Source organism: Sceloporus occidentalis, unplaced genomic scaffold, assembly GCF_023333645.1.
Source record: "Sceloporus occidentalis isolate IW3139 unplaced genomic scaffold, rSceOcc1.0.p SCAF_6, whole genome shotgun sequence".
Classification (NCBI taxonomy): Eukaryota; Metazoa; Chordata; class Lepidosauria; order Squamata; family Phrynosomatidae; genus Sceloporus; species Sceloporus occidentalis.
Genome location: NW_028316986.1, coordinates 104,747,671 through 104,774,364, shown reverse-complemented (window position 1 = coordinate 104,774,364; position 26,694 = coordinate 104,747,671). Strand labels below are relative to the sequence as shown.

General features: G+C 40.9%; 1 protein-coding gene across 4 annotated transcripts in view; it reads right to left on the bottom strand.

Annotated features, from left to right (window-relative positions):
- CDK19 (cyclin dependent kinase 19) overlaps positions 1 to 26,694 on the bottom strand; it is a 140,794-nt gene that overhangs the window by 112,527 nt on the left and 1,573 nt on the right. For 2 of the 4 annotated variants that reach the window (XM_089530567.1, XM_089530568.1), the window contains exon 1: positions 18,253 to 18,703. The exons of 1 other annotated variant lie outside the window; for it this stretch is intronic. In XM_089530567.1, the coding sequence (XP_089386693.1) occupies positions 18,253 to 18,395 (143 nt within the window). In that variant the 5' untranslated portion in view covers positions 18,396 to 18,703. Of the gene's footprint in view, positions 1 to 18,252; positions 18,705 to 26,694 lie in introns of those variants that run through there. One more of the 4 variants, XM_089530569.1, reaches the window with a different exon arrangement.

Sequence of the window (26,694 nt, the reverse complement as noted above, 5' to 3'; positions counted from 1 at the left end):
GACCCCGATGAAGGCTGACAGCTAAGGAGGGGGCAGGGAAGGAGGGCAGCGTCCAGAGCCCCACTGAGCATGTGCAAGGGGGCCGATTCAAATCGTTGAGCCCTCAAAGTATGCTCTGGTGTGGTAATACAATGTGCACTCACTCCCCTTTGCTTGAGTCCGCATCACGTGACTTGCTTGGAATCGAGCTGACTTCTCTTCTCTCTCACTTCGGAAGGACAACAGAAAGGCAACCAGATGTGGAAAAACATGACGTTTTAACCTCAATGCGAATTGCTAGAGAGGAGTGACTCTGGATCTGGTGTGGAAAAACATCACACTTTGCATTGCTAGAAAAGGAGTGACTGCGGATCTCAGCTGCAACCCCCCCCCCCCCCCATGTGTGATAAGGTCCTTAAATCTCTTCTAGTATATTCTATTAGGATCCATAATTTTTCAAGGCTTGTCTATAGATCTTCTTCTCTTTTCCTTCTTTCTTCTTCTTCTTCTTCTCTCTCTCTCTCTCTCTCTCTTTCTATTGCATCAGCTCTGGTAGTCATAATTCAGAAATCCAAAAAAATGCAAAAGTCCCACATAAAAAAATTCAAAACTTTAAGGGGTCATGGAGAAAGAGAGAGGGGATAAAAATAAATTAAATTTAGAAATACAAAACAGTAAGTTAAAATAAAAATCAGTACTCTAGAAAGATGAGGAAATAAAGCAAGTCAAAAAGAAAAAAAGATATATAGAGATATAATCTAAAAAAATATCAAAATGCAAAGGAAAAAAAAAGAAATTCCTTCAAGTTTTAAAAATGCCTAAAGGAGTCAAGCCCTGCCAAGTCCACTAACAGCCACTCTTTACTATTAACCCACTGTTTTTTTAACTTAACAAGAGATGCAACATGCTTTGGTAGCAATGACAGAAGTGACAATAAACCCAAAGAAAATGTTGAAATGAAGATTTTCACTTACCCAAATACTTACTCCTCCTTCTCCAGTCTTCAGGGTAGAGGAGGAGACTCTCAAGGCAAGAGTACTGCTTTGTAAAGTGCGTGTGTCTTTATACATTTTCCCTGTTTATTAGACATAGTGTTTTTTTCCTCTGGACAGCTGTGGCTGGTGCTTAAACTACAGTATCATGCTTAAAGACCATGAGCTGCCCCATGTAACATCAACCTTTATAGCACAGAATCAAAGATTCACAGAGGTAGGAGACACCCTTAAGGGACATCTCATCCACCTCACTGAAACTGCAGAAATCCACAGCTAAAGTACCCAGGAGACATAGGACTCCAACCCCTATTTAAGAAATCCAATAAAAGGAGGTTTCTGCCTTGAAATTAAGCAACCCTGACTTTAGCATTTTTTTTTCAAATGTAAAGAGAGAATCTAATGAAGGTCTGTTTCTAAGACAAGACATGCAATAGAGTTTATGTGTCAGTAGTCCCTATCAAATCTTTTGCTCAAGGGAGCATAATAAACAAAGTCATTCACACACAGAAAAGATACTGAAAATGAATACATTTGGCATTGCTGTGCTTCCACAATAAGCACAATGAAAATGATATAACAGCTACCAAATTGCAAGGCAATCATGAAGAAGATTGAAGACTGGTTAATGAAATTGAGAGAAATGATGGATTTAGACACATTAACCTCCTTGTTAAGAGATCAAGAAAGAAACAAAACAGAAGAAGACTGGAAACTAATAAGAAAGCATTGGATCAGATCTTGAAAATTTATGATGAATTAAATTGGCCAAGAGTCTCTACAATGAATTTTTTTAATTACTATTATAAAGATACAATATAGTTTTAGGGATATAAAAAAAGAAATATAAAAGGAGAATAATTGGAAAATATAGGAATGATTTTTATTTTTTATTAGAAAAATGAAGAAAACAGTAGTGGAATCAAGAATAAAGGAATATACAGTTGGCAAAGGAAGTTACGTAATTCATGTTTTGCATGAGTAATCTAAATGGTGTTATTATTACTATTATTTTAGGTTCTATGATTAAACACTATCCTAAATAGTATTATTTTTTAAAGTAATATATGAATAGAATGTACTGAATAACTAAAATGAAGGATTGAAAATGCTACTTAGTTTAAAATTATAATAATTAATTGAGTGTTGTTGTTTTATATATGAACTATGTTGGCTATGTTGTGTATTTTAATTTTTAAAATGAAATAAAGAATATTTTTTTAAAAAATTGCAAGGCAATTTGAAAAACACTATGGTGTCACTTGCAACCCTAACCCCATATAATAATAATAATTAATAATAATTTGTTTTATTTATATACCGCTATTCCAAAGATCATAGCGGTGAACAGCAAGTAAGCTAATTAGCAAGTAAACTAATTTGCCCCCAACAGTCTGGGTACTCATTTTAGCTCCCTCCTCGGAAGGATGCAAGCCTGAGTCGAGCTTGGGCCCTTTTGCTGGTCTTGAACTGCAACCTTGTGGTTTTGAGTGAATGGCTGCAGTACAGGCATTTAACCACTGCGCCACCAGGACTCATTGTAATGTACAGTATATATAGAGCAGTCACCATTTTTTTATTCTTCACAACAATACTCTTTGCTTTCATACAGAGTTGGCAATTGACCAATAAGAATTTTGCCTCTTTATGAAGAACAGAATGCTCAAATAATTTCCAATGGGGATCTAATGGGGAAAAAATTACAATTGTAAAAGGCATGTGTTAGGGCTTCCTGCTTTCCCCTTTATCCTGGCGTTAGAAGGGCTATTAAGAAAAAAGGAAATAAAGTTTTTTTTTTAAGTAAATAAATGTGGCAAGGAAAGTGATATATAAAATCTGAGCTAAATAGGAACAAATAATATCAAAATGCCACTTTATCACCACCTGACGCGCTTTCACTTAAAGCCCTATGGAAAAAAAGGAACGTGGTTAACATATAGAGAGCTGTTGAACTCAAAAGGAGAGCATGCCAACTTAATACTAGGTAAGAATTAATCAACGATTAATATTCAATGGTTTTATAAATACAAATTACTGAAAGATTCAAAATTAATAACGTTAAGCAAAGATTTGATTTTAAAAAGAACAAGTTTGAAAATCATCTATTAAAAGGAGAAAAACATCTGATTAGAAATTTGTATAAAATGCTGTTGAATACAATGAGTTAATTAAAGACTGCATGGAGAAATGGGCCATAGAAACAGGCCATAGTATAGATCTGGACAACTGTGGAAAACTTTGCAGAAGCAACAATATCAATATGAGATGTTATGACCTGAAATAAAACTTTTGGAAAATGATATATAGCTGGTATCTCTTCCTGGATAAACTTTCTAAGATTCATAAGGACACCAACAATATCTGTTGGAAATGTGGTAAAGAGATTGGAATGTATTCTTGTTTCTTATACAAGTATGAACAGCTCTTCAATACAACAGTGGGATGTTTCAAAATCCTCTGCAATTGAACGAAAGCTAACACCATCTTATAGTGCAGGGTTCACCAGTTTGACATAGCTGAAAATGCCATTGCTGCGGCCTCAGCAAGGAAGGGGGGGGGGATAAAATATTATGGAAACATATTATTAGAAAAATGAAGAAAACAACAGTAGGGGAATCAAAAATAAAGGAATATACAGTTGGCAAAGGAAGTTAATTCATATTTTGCATGAGTAATCTAAATGGTGTTGTTATTACTATTATTTTAGGTTCTATGATTAAATACTATCCTAAATAGTATTATTTTTAAAGCAATATATGAATAGAATGTACTGAATAGCTAAAATGAAACAATATATACTTGAGAGGCATGAAGGAGTTAGAAACAAAGATGTGAAGTGGCACTATAAAAGCTAGTAAACAGCAGCAACATTTGCAGGAATTCTAGAAAGACAGCCTTGTTCACCTGTTACACAGCAAACACAAGGACAGTATTGTGGCACCTTAAGGCTCAGCCAGGGAAACCTGCTGGGTGACCTTGGGCAAGTCACACTCTCTCAACCTCAGAAGATCACAATGACAACCCCCCTCTGAAAAAATCTTCCAAGAAAACCCTATGAGATAAGTTTACCTTAGGGTCACCATAAGACAGAAACAGCCTGAAGGCACCCAAAACAAGATTAACAAATAGTATCAAGGCATACATTCATGTGGAAACTTCATCTTGTTGTGATTCAAAATAAAATCAAAAATGAAATCATTTGGACATCAATAATTTAAAAATTGCCCTAAAGGGCAATTATCAGATAAGATAAAATTTTAGACATAATCAAATTTAATTGCTCCTTAAACATTTTTTTAAAATGCCACCTTTAACAGAGTTTCTGGATTATGACTTTAAAAATCCCTTGTGGTTAATTACAAGGGAGGCTGACATCTAGCAATCTAAGATGCTTCTTCAGCAAGCACCTAACTACAAATGTAATGCCACCACAAAAGATTTCACAATCATTTTCTAGCCCAACCCAAGAGAGGAATTCCTTTTAAAAAATCGTGAACTACCACATTAAAACACAGCATGATCCTAAAGGCAAGGTTGTTGTTTTTTACAAAATCAAAGTATTTTTTAAAATACTTTTATTTAAGTAGAAAGCAAATACCCTAAGACCACCAGATCACGTCTTACCTTGGAAGCTAAGCAGAGCCTGCCCTGATTAGTACTCAGATGGGAGACCACCAATGAACACCAGTGCTATAGGCCATACTTCAGAGGAAGGAACTGGCAAAAATCACCTCTCAATAGTCCTTGCCTATGAAAATCCTATGAAATGCATGGGGTCACTATAAGTCAATAGGCAACCTGAAGACACATATACACACAAAGAAGGCAAATCTTCTTACATTTACTATAAGCAACAAGATGCTTCATACAATAAACTGCTATTACCAACTTAAAAATTACTGCTATTGCCCCTGCCTCCCCAGTCTGGTTCCTCTCACATCTGTTGCATTAAAACTCCATAATAGGAATTGTACTCAATACAGCTGGAAGACACCAAAATATAGACATTGGCTCAAAACAGATGGGCCAAATAGAATGGCTTCCGGACACTTCAGGGACATAATGTTTAAACAACTCGCACACACACCCGCCATTGCCAGAAGACGGCCCAAAGCTGTGAGCAAAAAGAGTGGATTAAAACTGCTCTTGCCAACAGCCTGTTTGGGACTGCCACCACAGCCCACTTCCAAAGGGAGCCATTTGGTTGCCATGGTCCCAGAGCGATTGTGGCAAGAGCGACTTCTGGCCGTTCTTTTTGGCCCATCTGCTTCTCCCCCACTGCACTGGTTTTAGTTCAATACAACTGATGAGGTGGGCGGAGGATACATCTCTGAGAAGTAAACAATCTCGGTAAGAAAGTTTGAGTATGTAATCTACGCTCAGAGACATATAAACTCTATTGAACACATATGCCAGTTTGCATACAATAGGAGAGAAAAAGTCTCACTGATTTTGAAAAAAACCTCAGTGTGAGCCAGGCTGTACATGGGGACAGCCATTTCTGCAGAAGCACTTCCAGAAAACACTGGCATTACACTAGTCTGTACTTTTCTTAATGTATAGTCAGATTTGTATGCAGAGCTCTCCACATAACCCTTTACATGACAGAGGGAGAAAAAATAATAGCTGCTTATCACATATATGCTAGTCTATAGCAACTTATTCTCCTGACTGGCAAAGCAAGAAAGTTTAACATTTATGTACGTTCAGGTATCCAGAGTCAGAGTAGAACACAAAGAGTAACAATTCCACCAAGAGGAAGCAGAAAGGAAAATGTTAACAAAACAAAGTTTGAAGGCAGATTGTAGGTAGGTGGGAATGGGCTCTGGATGTGAGGCAACATCATGGCTATTAAGATTCTACACAGATTAGTCAATGATATTCAGGACATGTGATAGCAGCCTGCAAGTATAAGCTACAAGTAGTTTTCAATTTTCAAAGCTGGTAGATTTGTCTAACTACTCCAGATGTTTCTATTAGGCTGAATACCAGGAACTGCTACCACTTAGGAGCTTGCATATCCAAGAGACTACAATGCCTCTCAGACCATAATTCACTATTAGCACTAACTGAGGGAGATCAAATTTCACTGGTTGTCTCAGCAGCCTAGAAAGACACCAAGATTAAATATGGGAAGTTGGCTCAACAATAAAAAGTGTATTTAATAAATACAACCAATAGGATTTCAGAATCATAAAACTACAAGCAGTCCATTGATCTGATGATACACTCATCAATTCCAACACCAATTTTAAAGTTAGTTCCTGGTTTTTAATGCAGCATTTACGTATTCAGTCTCCTACAAAAGTTAATTCATGTAGGATGTATGACACACAGAAACCCTTGACGTGGGCAAGATTCCCATGTCTACTTCCTCACATTTGAATTAGTTACTACATGTGTCTGTCCATTCAGTGCAATGTTAGGATGTCAACATCATTCTCAGCAAACCATGAATGATGGCATGCCAATATTACAAGGGTACTGAGCAGCACATAGTTCAAGTGCATTTAAATACCACTCTGCAGGAATGAAAAGCCTGTATATTCTTTCAATGTGGTTAATTTCACTGGTGAATAAGATCTAAGACTAACTACTAAAGAAATGGAACATAACAAAAAGAAATACAACTGGCTATGCCACCACTTAATAGAAGGGGAATACTACTTAAAATATCAAGAATGTTTTTCTAACTATCCAATAAAAGTTAACAGTTCAGAACGCAATCTTTTTCTAGTTTGGAGACAGCTTAAATGGCACAAAGTGTTTCATAAGTAACAGTGTGATATAAAATGATTTGTTTCACTATTTATTCTATCTTTAAAATATAAGAAGTCAATCAATAGGTACCAAATTATGAAAATGTGCCAAGTACTATGTGCATTCACCCTTTTAAGATAGAAGGCAGATGAAACCTCACTTCCCACTCCACACAAAGCTTGTCTGTAGAAGATTAAGAAGGATATTGAAACATTTTATCTGAATGGCTAGCAGGGATTTTAGCTGTAGCCATACCTTGATACCATGGTGACTGGCAAACTATAAATATGCATCACTGGTAGGTTTCTATGGAGTTTTAGCTGGCAACACTCCTAGAACCCATGAAAAACATTCCCACAATAAAAACTTTGTCACAGATTTTTCTATTCAGATATGAGCAACATTCTTCTCCTAGCCCCAAGAATCAGAGTTTGGGGGGGGGGGGGGGGGAGTCTCTTTCCAAAAATATTTAAATGAAGTATCTAAAAACTGCATATAGTAATCTATGTATCATAACTCAAATACAATGAAATGTATGTATACAAAAAGCAATGACGGCAAACCAGAAATGATTCGGGCAAAATTGTATTTCATTCACCTCTGAAAATTGGTGACAAACAGCTAAAAATCAAACCACAAGTCTCTTCCATACTCAGCCAATTTTCGCTGGTTTTAGCAACTTAAAATTTTCCACTGTTGTTTACCACTCTGAAATTTTTCAGGGGTGGCTTCGAGCAGATTTGTGGATGTCTGTTTGAAGCAGCTGACAGTCCCACTCCTTTCTGTGACAATCTCTGGTGTGACAGACAGACACAGGACTCCTTTAGCAATTCCTCCTCATGCTGGAGATAATTTACGTGAAGAAGGGAGGAGATATCAAGTCAGCTGCCTCCTGACTGACAGGGAAACAGACCTCCGTCAATTGCAGTGGCTGCTTCATGGCAAGTAGAGACTGGGGAACTTTCACAGTTCCTATGTAGCCCCTAAACTAGAGACTACATAGGGACCATGAACAGTGACCAGTATGTAACCCTAGGTTACGCATTCCTAATTGCCACAGGATTCCACTCAGTTTTCATTGCCTCCATGAAATAGTTTTCAATCCATCCCTTAAACTAGTTCTGCAAAAACTGAATATTCCAGTAATTTATCTCCTACAAAATTAAATCTACATATGTTGTTCAAAGAAATTTATAAGTACTATCCTAGGTCTACCCTAAAATTAAACTCATAGTCGTTGTTTTTCCAGGCAGCCAAATCTGTTGAAAGCATTTATTGAAACCTTATTGGTTCTACTTATTCCTGACTAGAAAGAATACTGGTAATGGGCAAATGCCTCTGTATTATTAACATCTTCCCTATGGGATTAAACCTAATCTCTTGCTCCTATTCACACCAATTCCTAAGGACTGGTAGTATCATTCAACAAGCCCATATAACAGAGATTTCAAAGATAAAACCCTTTCATATGGAACAATGTACTTACAAAGGCATATCCCTTTGCAATCTCTACGGTCATCTGAAAGCAACTTCCTCATGATTGTCTGTGTGGGAGGGATTAATACCAAGGGGGTAGAAAAAAGTGCTTTCAGTAATGGCTGGTAAACTCCCCTTGATCTGATTAAAAATCCAACATTTTTCCTGAAATCTGAAAAGGGCAGGATTTTTTTTTCTCCTTCCTGGAAAGTGCAGAAAAGAACTATGGAGGAAGCCTGATCCTTTTTATTACCAGCTCGTCTGCTAAACCCTCAAGAAGAGAAAGTAATTAGTATCAAGGAAGCAAAAGAGGCCTGCTTGCATACCTTGTGCTTTTACTGGTAAAGAAGTTCATGAAATCTCTCAAGGACAAAACTGAGAACAAGCAAGTACAATATCAGAGGAAAAGGCAAACCCCCATTATTATCTCAAACGAGATTCACAACCTGGAGAGACTGTAATGGAGAGAGACTCTCTGTTCCAAATTGAATTATTACAGGTTTTTAGTAGACACGACTACATATCAGAGTTGTAAAAGGAACAAGTATTATAAGATGCCTTATACTGAATCAGACTGTAGCTTCATCTAGCCCAGTACCATCAATGCTAACTGAAAATCCCTTGTATACCCTGGTAGTCTCCTTTACAAATAATAACCGGGTCTCACCCTATTTAGATACAGCTTTAATAAATATTTTAATAAACTAATAAATGTACTGAATTGTCTCACGTTTTCAGGAATATTTTAGAGTTCTTGGTAAATACATTTAAAAATTGAAACTGTGATATAAAAACCAAATGAAGCTATTTCACCAAAACTGAATATACTATTCCATTAAAACTGTCAAAAAAAATCAAAGAACTTACTGCCTTCACTGTCCACTGTGCAAAATCATTTTTTTCTATTGCAGAGTCCTGAAAATACCTGTGAAATCTAATTTACAAACGATCTTGATATCTTTAATATTGTAATCAACCAAGAAAACCAATAATCATTTACTAGAACATCACCATGTGAAATACCTCAAACAAATGATCAGGTATGACACATACACCAGTTATAACAACAGCCTCTAAATACTCATTTGAGCAAGCTTCTCTACAACTGATCTAATATTGTTTGTACGGTTGCCCCTCTTAACTCGTGGATCTGAGATCCGCACCCTCGAATATCCATGGAGGGGTGACCTCCACTATTGAGGCTTGAATATGAGCGAGCCTCCATTTTTTTGCCTGGGGGGAGGGGGTCAGGAACAAATCCCCCCCAAAAAATGGAGGGTCAACTGTATTTTTTCCTTTCAGTCATCGGGGATGATCACTGTATGAATACATCTTTTAACAACACTGGCTGATACTTTATCTCTTGCTGTTAACTGCTTCTTGTTAAGTATTGCATTTTTAAGACAGCAAGGGGTGGCGTAGTGATTTAAGTGTTGAACTACAACTCTGGAGGCCAGGGTCCCATTGCTGGCTTGGCCATGAAACCCACTTGGTAGCCTTGAGCAAGTCACATGCTTTCAGTTTCAGGGGAAGGCAAACTCCAGGATAGGTTCACTTTAGGATGTCATAAATTGGAAATGACTTGAAAGCTCACAACAACAACAAATATGAGTAAGGGATTAGAAGCTATTCTTTTAAATATTGTAGATTTTGCCTGTTCACTGCTTGACTTTCCTCTCTGGAAAACAGGATAATATAAGATTTTCAAATAAAATAAATTCTACAATAAGCTTATTGCAAAATCTTTCAGTAATGTCAACTGACAGCATATCTTGCTCTTTCTCTCTGCAAAAACATTGTTTTTAACTTCCTGAAATTAAATGGTTTTCTTTTTAAGCATAATTATTTACCACAGCCAGTAGCAGAACAGATATTTCATTTTAAAAAACCCATGCCATTACAGATCTATGGATTTATGAAGAAACTGCAGGTACAAACTAGTAACCCTTCAGAGGTAGTTTAGCACACTGACCAACAGCCTTCAAATGAATTTTTTTAGAATGTTTTGGTTTCTGTGGGCAGGACATTGACTCCCTGGGACATGGTTTCGGTCCACGTGCAACTGTTCAAGCTTTCGGCCCCAAAAGAAACACACTAACCGTTCTTGAATGCACCAAACTTTACTTTAACTGAAACTATTACAGCTTCCAAACACTTGCCCATCCCTAGTCCTCGGTTGCATCACCAAAGGTACTCCAAATGTTCAGGCCTATCCCTCAATTATTTACTGGTCTGTGTTTGCCGTCTCCGGACGACTCCCTGACATACGCTCGTTCTGCTTTTTCCTTCAACTCCGGTCCTGTGCACTGCTCCCACTGGTCACTTTGGGGATCCCACCATTCACTTTCCAGGGTCTCCTTTGACTGCTTCCACCAGTTCCCCTCCTCAGGATATCTAAAGTCTCCCTCTCTTTTTGGGTTTGGTAATATTACCTCAACACGGGGTCCTACCCTTAACACATTATGTTTCTCCTTCAGGGTCACTGGGCAGCCTACCCTTCCTGGACTTCTGGTGACTACACTTTTTCCTGCCGCAACCACCTCCATGTGTCCCAGTCTTCCGCGTTCGCCGCCCCTCCTCTCGTCCACCTGTCTCTCACCTTTTGTATTCCACCCTTTGGGTGGAAACCCTCTTCCTTCCAACTTCTCTGGGTCCTCCTGTCCCCCATTTCCCTGTTCTGCCCGACCAACCCTGACTTCCTCCTCCCCTGCCTGGCTACAGTTTCCCTAAATGAACAATGAGAGGCAGTGTTGTGTATTGGACTATGACCCTGGAGAACACGGTTTGAGTCCTCACTCAGCCACGAAAACCCACTGGGTGACCCTGGGCAAGTCACACTCTCAGCCTCAGAGGATGGCCATGGCAAACCCCCTCTGAAGAAATCTGCTAAGAAAACTCTATGATAGCATCACCTTAGGGTCACCAGAAATGGGAAACAACTTCTGATCAGAATGGCTCCTTCCTTCTTGGCCTTCTGATGGCAGGCTAAGACCTATTTAGACAGGTTTTTAAAACAGAATAGTTGTAAACAGCCTGGGATGTTGTTTAATTTAAATTGTTTTATACAGTTTTATCTTTTAAAATGCATTTTATTCCTTTAATAGCTATCTATTTCAACACTGTAATAATTTAATTATTTTAACGTATCTCTTTTCTCTGTTTTTAATTGAATTGTTTTTTAATATTGTGAAGCCGCTCTGAGTCCCAGTTCTGGGAAAAGAGCAGGATACAAATAAATATAATAACAACAACAACAACTTAAAGGCAAACAACACACACACACACACGTGTGTGTGTGTGAACAATACTCCAAATAAGTACATTTAAAATAGATGGTGAAAATTACTTTGTTTTTATTTATTTAATCTTTATTCCACCTTTCTCCCAGTACTTTATCAATCTACCTTCCACCTCTCCAGTGCAGTCTGTCCTGTGGCTTTCCCTGCTCCACTCTTACAGACCTTTTCTTTCACACCAACTTCCTTACCACTATGGTTCTTCTGTGTCTAGAAAAAGCAATGCTCCACTTTCCTCGCCCATCAAAAGTGGGAAAGGAGGCAATGTGTTAATGTTGCAGCACACTTTCTTCCATGGTTGAACATCTTCTGCAAGGCTCATCTGTTGCTTTAAAGATCTAACAGACAGATTTACACTAAGACAGGTAGGACAGTGTGTACCCTACACTTTTAAAAAAACTTTACAGAGAAATACTGACTTCTGTAATCTGTATACCATGTGCAAAATGAGCAAAAATGACAACTTTCTAATTAAAACTTTAGAAATGTATTATGTTCTCCTAGTTCTGTGGAAAAGAAAGACCACAACTGCTCTGTTGATAATAGTTGATTGACAAAGATTGTCTTAAATATATCCTAAGAAGCTAGGAACTGGGCTAGATCAGAACAAAGGGTTATACAATTGTGTCTTACCAGATATGGTTGAACAGCAACTCCAATCAGCACAGCACAGCCCATCGGAGAGGAAAGGAAGTGCAGTCCAACAACATCAGGATGACAAGGTACCCATCCACTTTTTTCTCATAGTGGCCAAGCAGATGCCATAGGAAAGCCACAACCAGACCATGTGCAAAAGCACCCTCCTGATTGTGCTTTCTATGCATACTGCCTCCAACAATGGATGCAACGTATCACCAACCATTCTGGCATTATCAATGATGATTTTGGCTTATCCTCTTGGCAACCATCACTGTATCTTCTAGGAGAAATTTTCACAGTCTAACCTGTGCTATATAAAGAAGTACTTCCTTTAATCTGCCTGGAGTTTCTCCTAGTTCTCAGCTTCACAAGATAACTCTGGGTTTTAATATTATGAGGTAGGAAAGGGGGGGGGGGTCTCCCTATCCATTTTGTCCACAAGCATACTTTCATGTACCTCTATCAAATCCTTTCCCCTCACGCCTAACATTGAATAATATCTGCCATTTTAATTGCAAACTCCACACCTGGAAGAACTTTCCTATGGATCTCTTCAGTGTCCCTTGACATAGAAAATCCTTAATGCAGATTCTTGTGGGATCCCACTGTTTACATCTCTCCATTGCAATAACTATCCATGTGTTCAGAGTCTATGCTTCCTGTGTTTTAACCTGTTACCAATCAATAAGACATATCCTCTAATCACATGAATTCTAATTGTGCTCCCAAGTCTTCAGTGAGGACTTTGTCAAACGGTTCTTTCAAGTCCAAATAAACTATGCCTACTGTATGATCTCTATTCAAAGTTTTTGTTTTTAAGAGCCCTAATATTGTCAAGTATCATAACTGAAAATCCAAGTACTGTTCAACTGTAAGATTACATTTATCTACACAGATGACACTATGAAGAAAGAAGTGTGGCTAGAAAGTGTTTTCTTTTAGAAACACTGCGTTGATTTATTAACTTACCATTAGAATGTGTTTTTGTTATAGTAAACCTGGAATTTATATTGAAATGTTACCAAATGTTGAAAATAAAGGATTCCTAAAGTCAGTGAGATGTTGTGTCCAATTTTATGCATAATTATTCAGAAGCCAATTCTCTTGTGTTCAAAATAATTCACCTCAAATAAGCATTTGTGGGAAACCTAAAGAGTTAGGGTGCCTTTGCCAGGTCAGTATAATAGTTAACAGTTAACAGATTTTGCAAGTAAATTTCTGTATCTATTGCATCTAGCTGTAAAAATATCAATCTGCAGTCTCATTTTGTAGCATATTTTAAAAACAAAAAAGAACAGTACACACAACAATCTCAAAAGGTACTACAGAATTGTTGTTGTTGTATGTCTTCAAGTCTTTTCCAACTTATGGCAACTCTAAGGCAAACCTACCATGGGTTTTTCTTGGCAGACTTCTGCAGGGGAGGTCTACCATTGCCATCCTCTGAGGCTGAGAGAGTGTGACTTCAGGGGAGTTCTACTATTGCAATCCTCTGAGGCTGAGAGAGTGTCAATTTCCCAAAATCAATCTGTAGATTTCCATGGCCGAGCAGAGATGTGAACCCTGGTCTCCCAATATCCTAACCCAAACCATTACATCATGTTGGCCCACATACATAATAGTATCATTAAATAATTTTAGACCCTGTGCAGTCATGAACCACTATCGAGTCAAATCATCCCCCCCGGAATCAGAAACTTCTCTGTATCCAAGCATTCACCTACCCAGTAAAAGACTACAGACTATTATTATCTAAACCGATAATATCTGTATCATACCAGAAATACTTGTAGGACAAGTAGCAAGAACAGATTAACTCAAGCAAGTATTTTTGAACACCATCTTGGAAGAAAGTGATAAAAAGTCAGCCACAAATCTGAATTTTGTGAGACTAAATCTCAACATCTGTAGTGGTTTGAGTGTTGGACTCTGATTCTGGAGACCAGAGTTCGAATCCCCACTCAGCTATGAAACCCCCCTGGTTGACTTTGGGCAAGTCACACTTTCTCAGCCTCAGAGGATGGCCATGGCAAACCTCCACTGAACAAACCTTGCCAGGAAAAACCCATGATAGTTCGCCTTAGAGTCACCATAAGTGGGAAATGACTTGAAGGCACACAACAACCACAACCCTTTATCTCTTTTTGAGATGTCATGTGTGCTGTGTCTTTGTGTCCTTAAAAATATATTCTGAAATGAGGGTATGCAAAAGGATCTTGTAGCATCTTTGAGACTAAGGGAAAGTGACTAGGGATGGCATCTCTCTTCTAAATGCCTGCTTGGAGTAGGTAATGGGCTGGATGAGGGAGAACAGATTCAGTCTGAATCCAGAGAAAATGGAAGTACTCGTAATAGGTTCTCCTGGCCCGGGAAAGGAAATTTCTCCACCTGTCCTGAACGGGGTCACGCTCCCCTTGAAGGACTCAGTTCAAAGCCTGGGGGTGCTTCTAGACTCATCGCTCTACCTGATGTCTCAAGTGGATGTGACGGTCAGGAGCACCTGTTACCAGCTTCGGCTGATATGCCAGCTGCGACCCTACCTAGGCCGGGGCGACCTTGAAACGGTGGTACATGCTCTGGTAACCTCTCGGTTGGATTTCTGTAATGCGCTCTACATGGGGCAACTCTTGTACCAAACCCGGAAGCTTCAACTAGTACAGAACATGGCAGCTAGGTTGGTCACTAGATGTTCCAGGACTAGCCACATAACACCGATCCTGCAAGATCTTCATTAGCTGCCTGTCCGCTTCCGGGCACAATACAAGGTGTTGGTTATCACCTATAAAGCCCTAAATGGCTTGGGCCCAGGGTACTTGGAGGACCGCCTCTCCCCATATAATCCGCCCCGCACTCTCAGATCGGTCGGGAAGCAATTCTTAAGGGTTCCCAAGACGAGATACACCTTGTCTTCCCAAAGGGCATTTTCTGTTTCCGCCCCGCAGACCTGGAACTCCCTTCCCGACGAGCTCCGCTCTGTCACCTCCCTTGACCTGTTCAGGAAGAAACTAAAGGCCTATCTCTTCCAACAAGCATTCCCCCATGTGACTTGGCATTTGTTATTCTCCCCCGTTATACAGTTGTTTATCCAGCTAGTTTGTTTCTTTGGTTTATTCTTGTGAATTTTATTGTGCTTTTTACTGGGATGTTTTTATGATGTTTTTATATTGTATGTTTTTATATTGTATATTGCTTACATTTATGCTGTACCCCGCTTTGATCATTTTTTGGAAAAGCGGGCTATAAATAAACAGTATTATTATTATTATTATTATTATTAAAGAAAGAAGTTGGTAGCATGCGCTTTTGTAGACTTGAGCCTACTTCCTCAGGTGCATGTTTTAGAGTAGAGAATCCAGAGACAGAGCTATGTAAGCCATTAGTGTGTGAGAATGTGACTGATATTTTTACAACTAGAAGCAAGAGATACACAGACTGATTTGTTAAAAAAAACAAAAACAGCTTAGGTGGGGAATGAAGGCATAACCACAACCCTGTATCTTTTTGAGACTGTCCTGTGTGTTGTGTCCTTATAGTCCAAAATACACTGAAGAAATGACTCAATTTGAGACCGTTTCAACTGACTTAGCTCAGTGCTAGGGAATCCTAGGAACTGTAGGATTCAAAGATATAGCCATGTTAGTCTGCACAATCAGTATATAGAAAGATCTTGTAGCATGTTTGAGACTAACTGAAAGAAAGTAATGGACAGCTTGAGCTTTCCTAGACTTAAGTCTACTTTCTACTTCTTCACCAAATGCATCTGAGGAAGTAGACTTAAGTCTAGGAAAGCTCATACTGCCCACTTCTTTCTTTCAGTTAGTCTCAAAGGTGCTATAAGATCTCTCTATATACTGTGAATTGTAGTTTATTGTGGCACCAGAGCTCTTTCTGACAGAAAAGGTTAAATGTCTCACAAAATTACAGTTTCCAGAATTCCCTAGCATTGAGCCTGGGCAGCTAAAGCAGTCTCAAACTGTATTATTTCCGCAGTGTGTTTTGGACGCAAGATTTTAAAACAGCTTGAAAGCACACAACAACCCCCAGTCCTATATCTCTTTTTAAGATTGTCATGTATGTTATGTCCTTATGTGTTTAAAATGGCTTGATGGCATACAACAACCACAATCCTGTTATCTCCTTTTGAGACTGTCACATGTGCTGTGTCTTCAAAATATTCTTTTGAGAAGAGTGTCCAGATTTTTACCACAACCCTGTATCTCTCTTTGGGATAGTCATGCGTGTTGTGTCTTTACGTCTCCAAAATATACTCTGAAATGAGCGTCTTGGTTGATATTTTTACAACTAGTAGCAAAAGCGATAGACAGACTTACTTGTTTTTAAAAAACGCTGTAAGTCAGAAAAGAATTGAATGCACACAACAACCACAACCACCACCAACAACACATTTGACCCATCAGACCTGACTTTAGGGAGCCCTGATGTAGAAAAGGGGAGAGAACCGAGGGGGCAGGACCAGTGGCATCACTAGGGGGATGCGGACCCCATCAAGTGACATCCAAAAAGGGGGGGGGGTGACAATACTGCTCTTCAAATACCTACCTTGTGACAGAAATGGGCTGTGGCATTCACCTGCTTCCCTTTAAAATGCTTTAAGAGATGGTGGGAGTGGGGTCAAGTTCAGTGGGTGCAGAAAGGAGAGGCCCCAGAATTTTTTTTAAAATCACAATTTCAAATTTTAAAGATGTAACCTAATTTTCTTTAATTTTGAGAATTTTAAAATTCTTTTTTGAAATTTACTTTTAAAAACATCACATTTTACAACCACACCTTCACCATGTATCTGTAAACACATTCAGGTTGTGCACGCAATATTGTCATTTTGAAGGTACAATTTTAACTTTTGCCGTTTGTTTTACGTCAGAACTTATCAGCGTGACATTCGGTGGGAGATATTGGAAAACGATGACTGACGAGGAACGCGAGCGCAAAAGAAAAAGAAGCACGCCTAAGTATGCTGCAGTGGTCCAAAACCGTGCTCTTTAATGAGAGATTTTGAACTACAGCTCCCAGAAGCCTCAGCCATGTTGGCCAATAGCCTGGGACTCTGGGAGATGAAGTCCCCAGTTTGGGGACCACTGGTGTTATGGTGTGAAATGGGAGGAGGTCAATGGAGAGATGGTGACACCAAGCCTAAGGATGCCATTGGGAAGGAGGAGCCCTCAGCCGCCGGGAGGAGGAGGAGGAGGAGGAGGAGGAGGAGGGGCTCCTCTGGGGAATAAAAGGCCCTCAGCCTCCTCCAAAGTTCAAGCGGCACCTGCGCCACTGCCGCCATCACTTCGCCTGCAGAGGAAAGCGCTCCGAGAGGGCGGCTGTGGTTCCTAAACAGAGGCTCAATGGCCATCTCCCACACAAGGAGGGCTTTCTGGGCGGCCCTTACTTGGGGGCCTCTTCAGCCCCTAGGAGTCCTCCTTCCTTTCTTTTTCTGCAGGGACTTGCTTTTAAAGTAAGGCAGTGAAGGCGCAGCTGCTCCAGTGGTCCCCATACTTTTTTGGACTTCAACTCCCAGAAGCCTCAGCTATGTCGGCCAATGGCCTGGGATTATGGGAGACGAAGTCCAAAATCCTTTACAGAGCACAGTTTGGGGACCACTGTTATAATATAAAGGGTTCAGGAGTGGTCCCCAAACTGTGCCCTCTAAGAGGTTTTGGACTTCAGCTCCCAGAAGCCTCAGCCATGTTGGCTAATAGCGTGGGATTCTGGGAGATGTAGTCCAAAATCCTTTAAAGGGCACAGTTTGGGCATCTACATACTTTTCTCCCCCCTTTCGCTCGACACACGCTGCAGAAATAACTCCAGTCTGAGCCCTGCTAGGGCATTCTGGGAACTGTAGTTCTGCGAGGCTATAACTAACTATAATAACCTGGTTTGGCAGCGCGTTAACTGTCTGGCTCTTTGCTACGGAATTCTGGGAGTTGGAGTTTGTTGTGGGGCCCAGAGCGGAGCAGAGCTCCGCTCTGGGCCCACAACAAACTCCAACTCCCAGAATTCCGTAGCAAAGAGCCAGAAAAAAAGAGTTAAAGCGCTGCCAAACCGGGTTATCTGTCCAGTGTGGATGCATCCTCCATCTGCCAAGCGTCTCTTCCTCTTACCCGTCCTTGCGCCGGGCTTTGTAGACGTGCCCGTAGGTGCCTCTGCCGACTTTGCAGCCCTCGTACTCGAAGAGGTCCTCCACCCGCTCGCGCTCGGCCGCCAGCTTGGATTTGAACTCGTAGTCCATGTCTCTCTCACCCATGGAAGGAGGGGGGCGAGGGGAGAGGAGGGAGCCCCAAGCGCGCGTGCCTCAGGGGCACGAGGCCGATGCTGCCGACGCCGACGCGCTGGGCACCATTTCCTTGTTTTGGATTTTTTTTTCTTTTTTCTATGTATGTATGTATATATGTCGTGTGTATGTGTATATATGTCGCCGCCACCCGCTTTCAACCAGGGCTTCCCCCAGTTACTCGGCCGCAAGGGATCTTGGGAGTGGTAGTCTCGGAGAGAGCAGGGAGAGATAGCCGCGTAAAGAAGACGAAGGGGATCGGGGACTACCACTCCCGGCGACCCTCGCGACGAGGCAGCCTCTTCGCGCATGCGTGTTACCGGGTTAATATAATCCCTTGAGTGGGTGGGAAGTTGCTGACTCTTCACGTTTTTTGCAGCGGGAGAATCGGGAGGAAAGGGAAATGGTGGCGAAAAGCGGATCCCGGATGGGGGTTTTTGGGGGGAGGGGGTTGTTTTTAATTCCTTTTGAGCCACACACACATCCAACGGTTTGAAAGCAGAGAAACAGCCTGGCTGGGTTGATGGAGTTGCCCTCGCGCTGGAGCTTGTTTATCTCCCGAGCTGTCATTCAAGTCGAAGCCCCGCCTCCCCACTCTTTCGCTTTACGCCATTGGCCCAAACCCATCCCGCCTCTTCGCCCCTCTTAACCAATAAGGAGGCTAAAGCGAAGAAAGCGAAACGTCAATCTGTTTGTCAATCAATGAAGAACGGGGGGGGAGGTGGAACGTTCAGCCCCGAACGTTCTGAAAGAGAGAGCAGTTGGCTGAGTCTCTTCTTGGCCGTTTGTCGCGCGCTCGCTCACGCGCCCAAAGCGTAAAGCAACTAGGCTTGTTTCCCGCCCTTCCCCCTTCCCCTCAGATTGTGAATAATGCTGGTCACGTGACCCCCCTCCACTCCATTCCTGGCCCCGCCTCCGCATTCTGGTTCGCCTGTTACTGCGCAGTCAGAGCTCTTAAACACTGTTCTGCCTCCATCCGCACTGCAAAATTAACCCACTTTCACACCGCTTTAACTGCCATACCTCAGTGCTATGGGTTTCTGGGAACTGTAGTAGTTGTAATGAGACCTTTAGCCCTTTTACTTTTCAAGGTTTTTTAAAAAGCTTTTAGTGGTCTTATAAAATTAATAATAATAATAATAATAATATTTATTTATCTTCCGCTTAATCTCAGGGAATCCAAGCGGATTACAGCAGTAAAATACAGTACAATTAAAAGAGATACATTAAAAATTCCAAAATTCCCACCCTCCCTCTCACATAAAAACATAACCAAGTCCTAAAAAGAGATTAAACTGGGGGGAAAAGTTAAAACATTAATATACAATACATTAAAATGTGATAAAAATTTCAAGCGGAGTCCGGGTAGGGTACATAAAGATGGAAGATGAAAGGGGAAATGGGGGGAGGCAGGTCAGCAAGGGTGCTCTAGTCTGGAAAGGCCTGCCAGAAGAGATCCGTCTTAATAGCCTCCTTAAAGGTTTCCAGGGTGGTAATCTGATGGATCTCATCTGGCAGGCCCTTCCAGAGCCTGGGAGCAGCTGATGGAAAGGATCTCTGGGACACTGCAGTAAGTCCAGTCCTCTTAGGCTGGAGCAGATTCTTCCCAAGGGTAGGAAGAGTGCGGGGAGGATTATACGGAAGAAGGCGCTTCTGCAAGAAGTCAGGACCCAAGCCATGGAGGGCTTTAAAGGTTAAAACCTACACCTTGTATCTTGCCCGGAAGCTAAGAGGCAGCCAGTGAAGGGATTTTACAACTGGTGTAACATGAGCATATCTAGGTGTGCCGATAACCAACCTGGCTGCCATATTCTGTACCAGCTGAAGCTTCCAAACTTGACACAAGGGTAGCCCCATGTAGAATGCATTACAAAAGTTGAGCCAAGAGGTTACCAGAGCATGTACCAATGTTTCAAGGTCTCCCCGTTCCAGGAAGGGGTGCAGTTGGCGTATCAGTTGAAGCTGACAGCAAGTGCTCCTGACAGTCGCATCCACCTGAGCCGTCAGATGAAGGGACAACTCCAGGAGCACCCCTAGACTGCGAACATAGTCCTTCAGGGAAAGTGTGAACCCATCCAGAACTGGCTGGCATAACTCCATTCCCAGATTGGGGGTCCCTATTACAAGTACCTCCATCTTACCTGGATTCAATTTGAGTTGGTTTTCCCTCATCCAGTCCATTACCGCGTTAAGACAGTCATTTAGAGGAGAGATGCCATCCTTGGTCACTGAATAAGTCTGAGACATAGAGAAACATATTTGGGTGTCATCAGTGTACTGATAACACCCTGCCCCATGTCTCCGGATGATCTCATCCAGTGGCTTCATGTAAATGTTGAACAGCATTGGAGGCAGAATCGCACCTTGAGGGATGCCTGACCTAAGCTCCCTCTTGGTCGAACAACTGTCCCCAAGTGACACCATCTCGAACCTGCCCAAGAGGTAGGACTGGAACCACTACAATGCAGTGCCTCCGATTCCCAGCTCCCTCAGGCGTTCCAGAAGGATACCATGGTCAATGGTATCGAAGGCTGCTGAGAGGTCCAAGAGCACCAACAGGGTCACACTTCCCCTGTTGATGCCCAGACGGAAATCATTGACCAACTCCATAGCCCGGCCTAAATCTGGTTTGAAATGGATCTAGAAAATCCGTTACAATAAAAAAATTAGAATCAAAATCAAGCATACCAACAAAAACTACACAAAACAAATTCACAAAACAAACAGATAATCATCCATCCACATCTGTTAGAACTTCCTTTCCTGATTTCTGTAATCTGTAATAAACATTAAATACCTCATAATTTTTCATCTTTCTATTTATCATAGAGACTCCGTCTTACTTCCTTTGATTCTGACTTGACTGAATCAAGCTTTGCTTCCCATTATAAAATCCAGATAAACACAAAACACGTTATGTGTGTGCCATATCTCTATCATAACATAAACCAAACATTATCTATTTTCTTTAGCCTTAAACTCAACAGATTAAGAAATGTCTCAACTTATTATGAAGTCAAACTATTCAGATTTGTAAGTGGCTTTCTGGGAGCCGCCGCTTTGGGTCCCACTTCGGGAAGCATAAAAATGAAAGAAATAAATAAAATAATAAACACAAGGCATTCATAAATGAGTCATAGCATCACAAGAGACAGTGTGGCATGGTTTGGATATCTGACTATGACTCTGAAGACCAAGGTTCAAAGTCCCAGCCATGGAAACCCACTGGGTGTCAGAACGGTCAGACAGCTCTTGGATCAATCAATCAATCAATCAATCAGTCAGGTTTGATGTAGATCAAACAGCACTTTATTGAAGATTTCCAAAACGGCACTTGTGACTCATTCAGTTTCTAAACTGAGATTGTCCATCTCCAGCAATTACAATACATAAAATCCCCAGCAACTCCACCCCTAACACTCCTCTCCCTCCTTCTCCATCTGCAAAATCCCCCTCGCTCCCCCTTTTTAATACTTAACTAACAGTTTCTAACACCACATATGGCTGTACTGGCACTCCAGGCCTCTTACAACTAATAACGAAGTATCAGTTATCTGCCCTCCCCTTAAGCCTATCCCGTCTATAACTAAACTAAATATTCTCAGCCCACTACTATTATTTTTCCCATTCCATTATCTCCAACCTCTCTCATATCTGTTTATTTCTGATAGAATCCAAGGATTCTAACACTGGGTGACCTTGGGCAAGGCACACTCTCTCAGCTCAGAAGGAGACAATAAGCAAGCCCTCTCTGCACAAATCTTGCCAACAGAACCATGTGCTAAGCTTGCCTGGAGGTTGCTGTGAGTCAGAAACAACTTGAAGGCACACGCCAACAACAAAACATCACATGAAATTCATATCTAGAATATATCTATATTATAAAATATATCTTCATATATTTAGAGTCTCCACTTACTCTAAAGACAACAGGAGTTGTCATCCAGTTGAACCTTAATATTAACAAAGGCAGGAGACCTGTGATGCTCTTCCCTCTCCTTACAGAAAAGGGATGGAGTTATTGCCATTTAGTGTAGAGGTGAAAAGTTATCCATACATCAGGCTCCCAGAGGACCCTTTCAGCCATCGCTCCCAGATTATGGAACGGCCTGCCAGATGAGATCTGTCATTTTACCAGTTTAAACAGCTGTTAAGACAGATCTCTTCTGGCAGACCTTTCCTGGATAGATACCCGGCCACCAAAAAGAAGACCCAACTAGTTGACCTCTGATTGGCTACAGTTACCGTTTATTGACCATTTATTGCTATTGTTTAAAAATGTTTTAATCGTAATTGGTTTAACTGTATTTTATTGTATTTAACTGTTGAAACAGCTTCATTGGCTGCCAGTTCATTCCCGGGCACAATTCAAGGTACTGGTTATATCCTACAAAGCCCTACATGGCTCAGGTCCACATTATTTGGCAGACCGTTTCTCCTGGTATGAACCTGCCCGGACTCTGAGATCCTCTGGAGAAGCCCTTCTCTCCATCCCAACACCTTCACAAAACACGTTTGGTGGGGACACGAGAGAGGGCCTTCTCAGTGGCTGCCCCTAGACTCTGGAACTCCCTGCCCAGGGAGATAAGAACGGCTCCCTCCTTGATGGCTTTCCGACGGCAGGTGAAGGCCTACCTGTTCAAACAGGCATTTAAGGAATCACTATAAGAACAGGCAGGAATGTTGGACTAGTTTAATCATTCTGTTTAATGCATGTCATTTCTCTATTTATTTTTAAAAAACAAACAAACAAACAAAAAATACAATTAAAACAATTGCTGTGAAGCCGCTCTGAGTCCCAGTCCTGGGAAAAGAGTGGGATATAAATAAATAAATAAATAAATAAATAAATAAATAAATAAATAAATAAAAATTTTAAGGGAGGGTGGGACTAGGGGTTATGTTATGCAATGTATATTTTAATATTATAAGCCACTCTGATTGCATTGTGCAGAGGGGCGGGATAATAATAATAATGTTTATTATATATTATTATTTATGTTATTATCATTATATATATATATATATTTATAATTGGTGCTAAGTGAGAATTTCCTGCACAAGAGGCAAAATAGTAATTGTGTTTCTTGATATTTCTAATTAATAATAATTTGTTTTATTTATATACCGCTATTCCAAAGATCATAGCGGTGAACAGCAAGTAAGCTAATTAGCAAGTAAACTAATTTGCCCCCAACAGTCTGGGTACTCATTTTAGCTCCCTCCTCGGAAGGATGCAAGCCTGAGTCGAGCTTGGGCCCTTTTGCTGGTCTTGAACTGCAACCTTGTGGTTTTGAGTGAATGGCTGCAGTACAGGCATTTAACCACTGCGCCACCAGGGCTTCTAGTACTACTTCTTAACATACAGGATTCTGTGTGTGTGTGTGTGTGTGTGTACTTTAGGACTCACAAGAGAGAAAACTCAAATTGATCAAGCAAGCAAAGTTAATTTCTAGTAGTATATTTAATACTTTTACTTAATACAGAGGATCTTGACTATGGCTGCATCCGCACTGCAGAAATAATCAGGTTTAAGACCGCCTTAACTGCCCTTGCTCGGTGCTAGGGAATCCTGGGAATTGTAGTTTATTATGGCACCAGAGCTCTCTGACAGAGAAAACTAAATGATTCACAAATTACAGTTCCCAGGATTCCCTAGCATTGAGCCGGGGCAGTTAAAGCAGTCTCAAACCGGGTTATTTCTGCAGTGAGTTTTAGACCTGCGTAAGACTGATAAGAGAGAAAGCTTAAATTGGTCAAGCAAAGTGAATACCCTAATGGTTTTTGTTACTTAAATGCAGATGGGAAAACAATCTTCCAAATGCTACTCCAGGAGATATAACACTTTTCACAAGTATGTAAAATATTATAGTACAGCCCAATACTTGACTGCTTGTGTTTTTTATTGTGCTTTGTATTTTAATATGCTGTATCCCACCTTGAAGAGAGGCGGGAAAGAATAAAATTTATTATTATTATTATTATTCACAAGTAAACTTTGATGACCAGCCCTCCCTCCATTCCAACTGCCCTTGCTCTGGCCTCAGAAGGAAAGAAAAGTAGGCTGTATCTGCTGTCCCCTTTCCTTGTGGATTACTTATTATTTTGATTGTAAGCCTGAGGGCAGGGAATTGTCAAATTAACCATTTGGAAGCTGCTCTGGGAGTCTTTTTGGCTGATGGGTGGGGTACAAATACTGTAAATAAATAACTACTTTACTCAGCAAGGTACTATATCTTTCAAGGTAAGCATGTTGAGGCTTATAGCTGCCTGTGTATATTTGAACAGCTTGGTCTCCCACTAAACTCAATGGACCGAACACCTAAGCGGAAATGCACAGCATTGCTTTCCAAGTAAAAAGAGAAAATGTCATGGGGACAGAGTTCTTGAAACTCGCAACCTGTTGCACAGCAAAAATCTGTATTGACTCTAACAACATAAAAGGGAAGGGCACAGCTGTACAGCTAAACAGTGTTTACTAAAGGTGAAACCACAACATTTAAGTAACTCAAGTTTCACACCTCAGAAAATGAGTAGACTTTTTTTAGCCCCTTTTCCCCCCAAATGTAATCAATCCATGTTCCTATACTTGGTAATAAACCAAACAAAGGTTCCCACTTTCTTAATACCCACTTTCTCAACCACAGGAAGTATCTGGAAATAACATCTGAGATACAAATGGAAACAGCTATCATAGAAATTATCCATGTTACAATGTGAAGTCGAAGGCTTTCATGGCCGGGATCCATAGTTTTTTGTGGGTTTTTCAGGCTATGTGGCCATGTTCTCAAAGAGTTTATTCCTGACATTTCGCCAGAATCTGTGGCTGACATCTTCAGAGAATGCTGACCTGGAAGAGAGAGAGAGAGAGAGAGAGTGTGTGTGTGTGTGTGTGTGTGTCTGGCTTTGCTTTGCGAACGAAGATTCAGGAAGGATACATCCTACGCTTTGTACAAGCGCGTTGGTGACTAAAAAGGCCAATCCGGGACAAACAGGTCCGGTTGCAGAAAGCAGAGCGGAAAGTCTCCTTGGGTGATGTTTCCAGGTTGTGGTTCTTTCTGCGTTGTCGTTTCTCTTTGAGACTTGTTCGGCATGAGTTTTCGAAAAAGGGTGCAGCATCGTGGATAGTGCGTCTCCATGCCTCCCGATGTGAGGCCAGGGCAGACCATTGTTGGTGATCAATTTGGCCAAGCCTGGGATGTTGTTTCAGGGAGTCCTTGTATCTCTTCTTTGGGGACAGTTATGTATGTATGTATGTATGTATGTATACATACATACATACATACATACTGTGTGATCCTGGGTAAGGAGGAGTGATTCCCATGTTAATCTGTGTATTTCTACCATATGTCAAATGAGTCACAGACAGAACAGGCAAAGTGGTGAAGATGCACAACCTCCAAATGGTTTACAAACCGAACAAGGAAATCCAGGAAATGCTGCACTCAGGGAAGGACAGGAGAGACCCTCTCACAGCCATAGGGAGTTTACTGTATATCATGCAGCTGTGGACAAGTCTCCATAGGGACCACCAAACGCAGTGTGCAAACAAGAATCAAGGAACACGAGAGACACTGCAGACTGGGCCAGCCAGAAAAATCAGCAGTAGCTGAACATGCCACAAACCATCCTGGGCAAAAAATATTGTTTGAAAACACTGAAATTCTGGACCATGCCAACCACTACCATGTCAGGATGCACAGGGAGGCCATTGAAATCCACAAACACCTGGACAATTTCAACAGGAAAGAGGAAACCCTTAAAGTAAACAAGGGGTGGCTACCAGTCCTGAAAAGCAGCAAGATGAAGACAACAAATGCAAATGAGAAATCTCCCAGGGTCAGGGGTTTCCCAGCAGACAATGATCACCAATTAGCAGACTAATCATCTTTTGCATATCCTCCTACCCTGAGGAGGCCATCAACAACAGAACACAGATTAACATGGGAATCACTCCTCCTTACCCAGGATCACACAGTATGTATATGTATGTGTGTGTGTGTGTATACACACACACACACACACACACACACACCACTCTCTTCCAGGTCAGCATTCTCTGAAGATGCCAGTAAAACGTCAGGAATAAACTCTACTAGAACATGGCCACATAGCCAGAAAAACCCACAAAGAACTATCCATGTTACATTCAAATAGCTTCATCTCAGTGAAGATGTAGTAGCATATGCTTTCACAAGCAATGATTTCCAAATGGCAGTGGCTCAACACAGTACCAGTACCATAGTACTGACTCAATAGCCATCACATATAG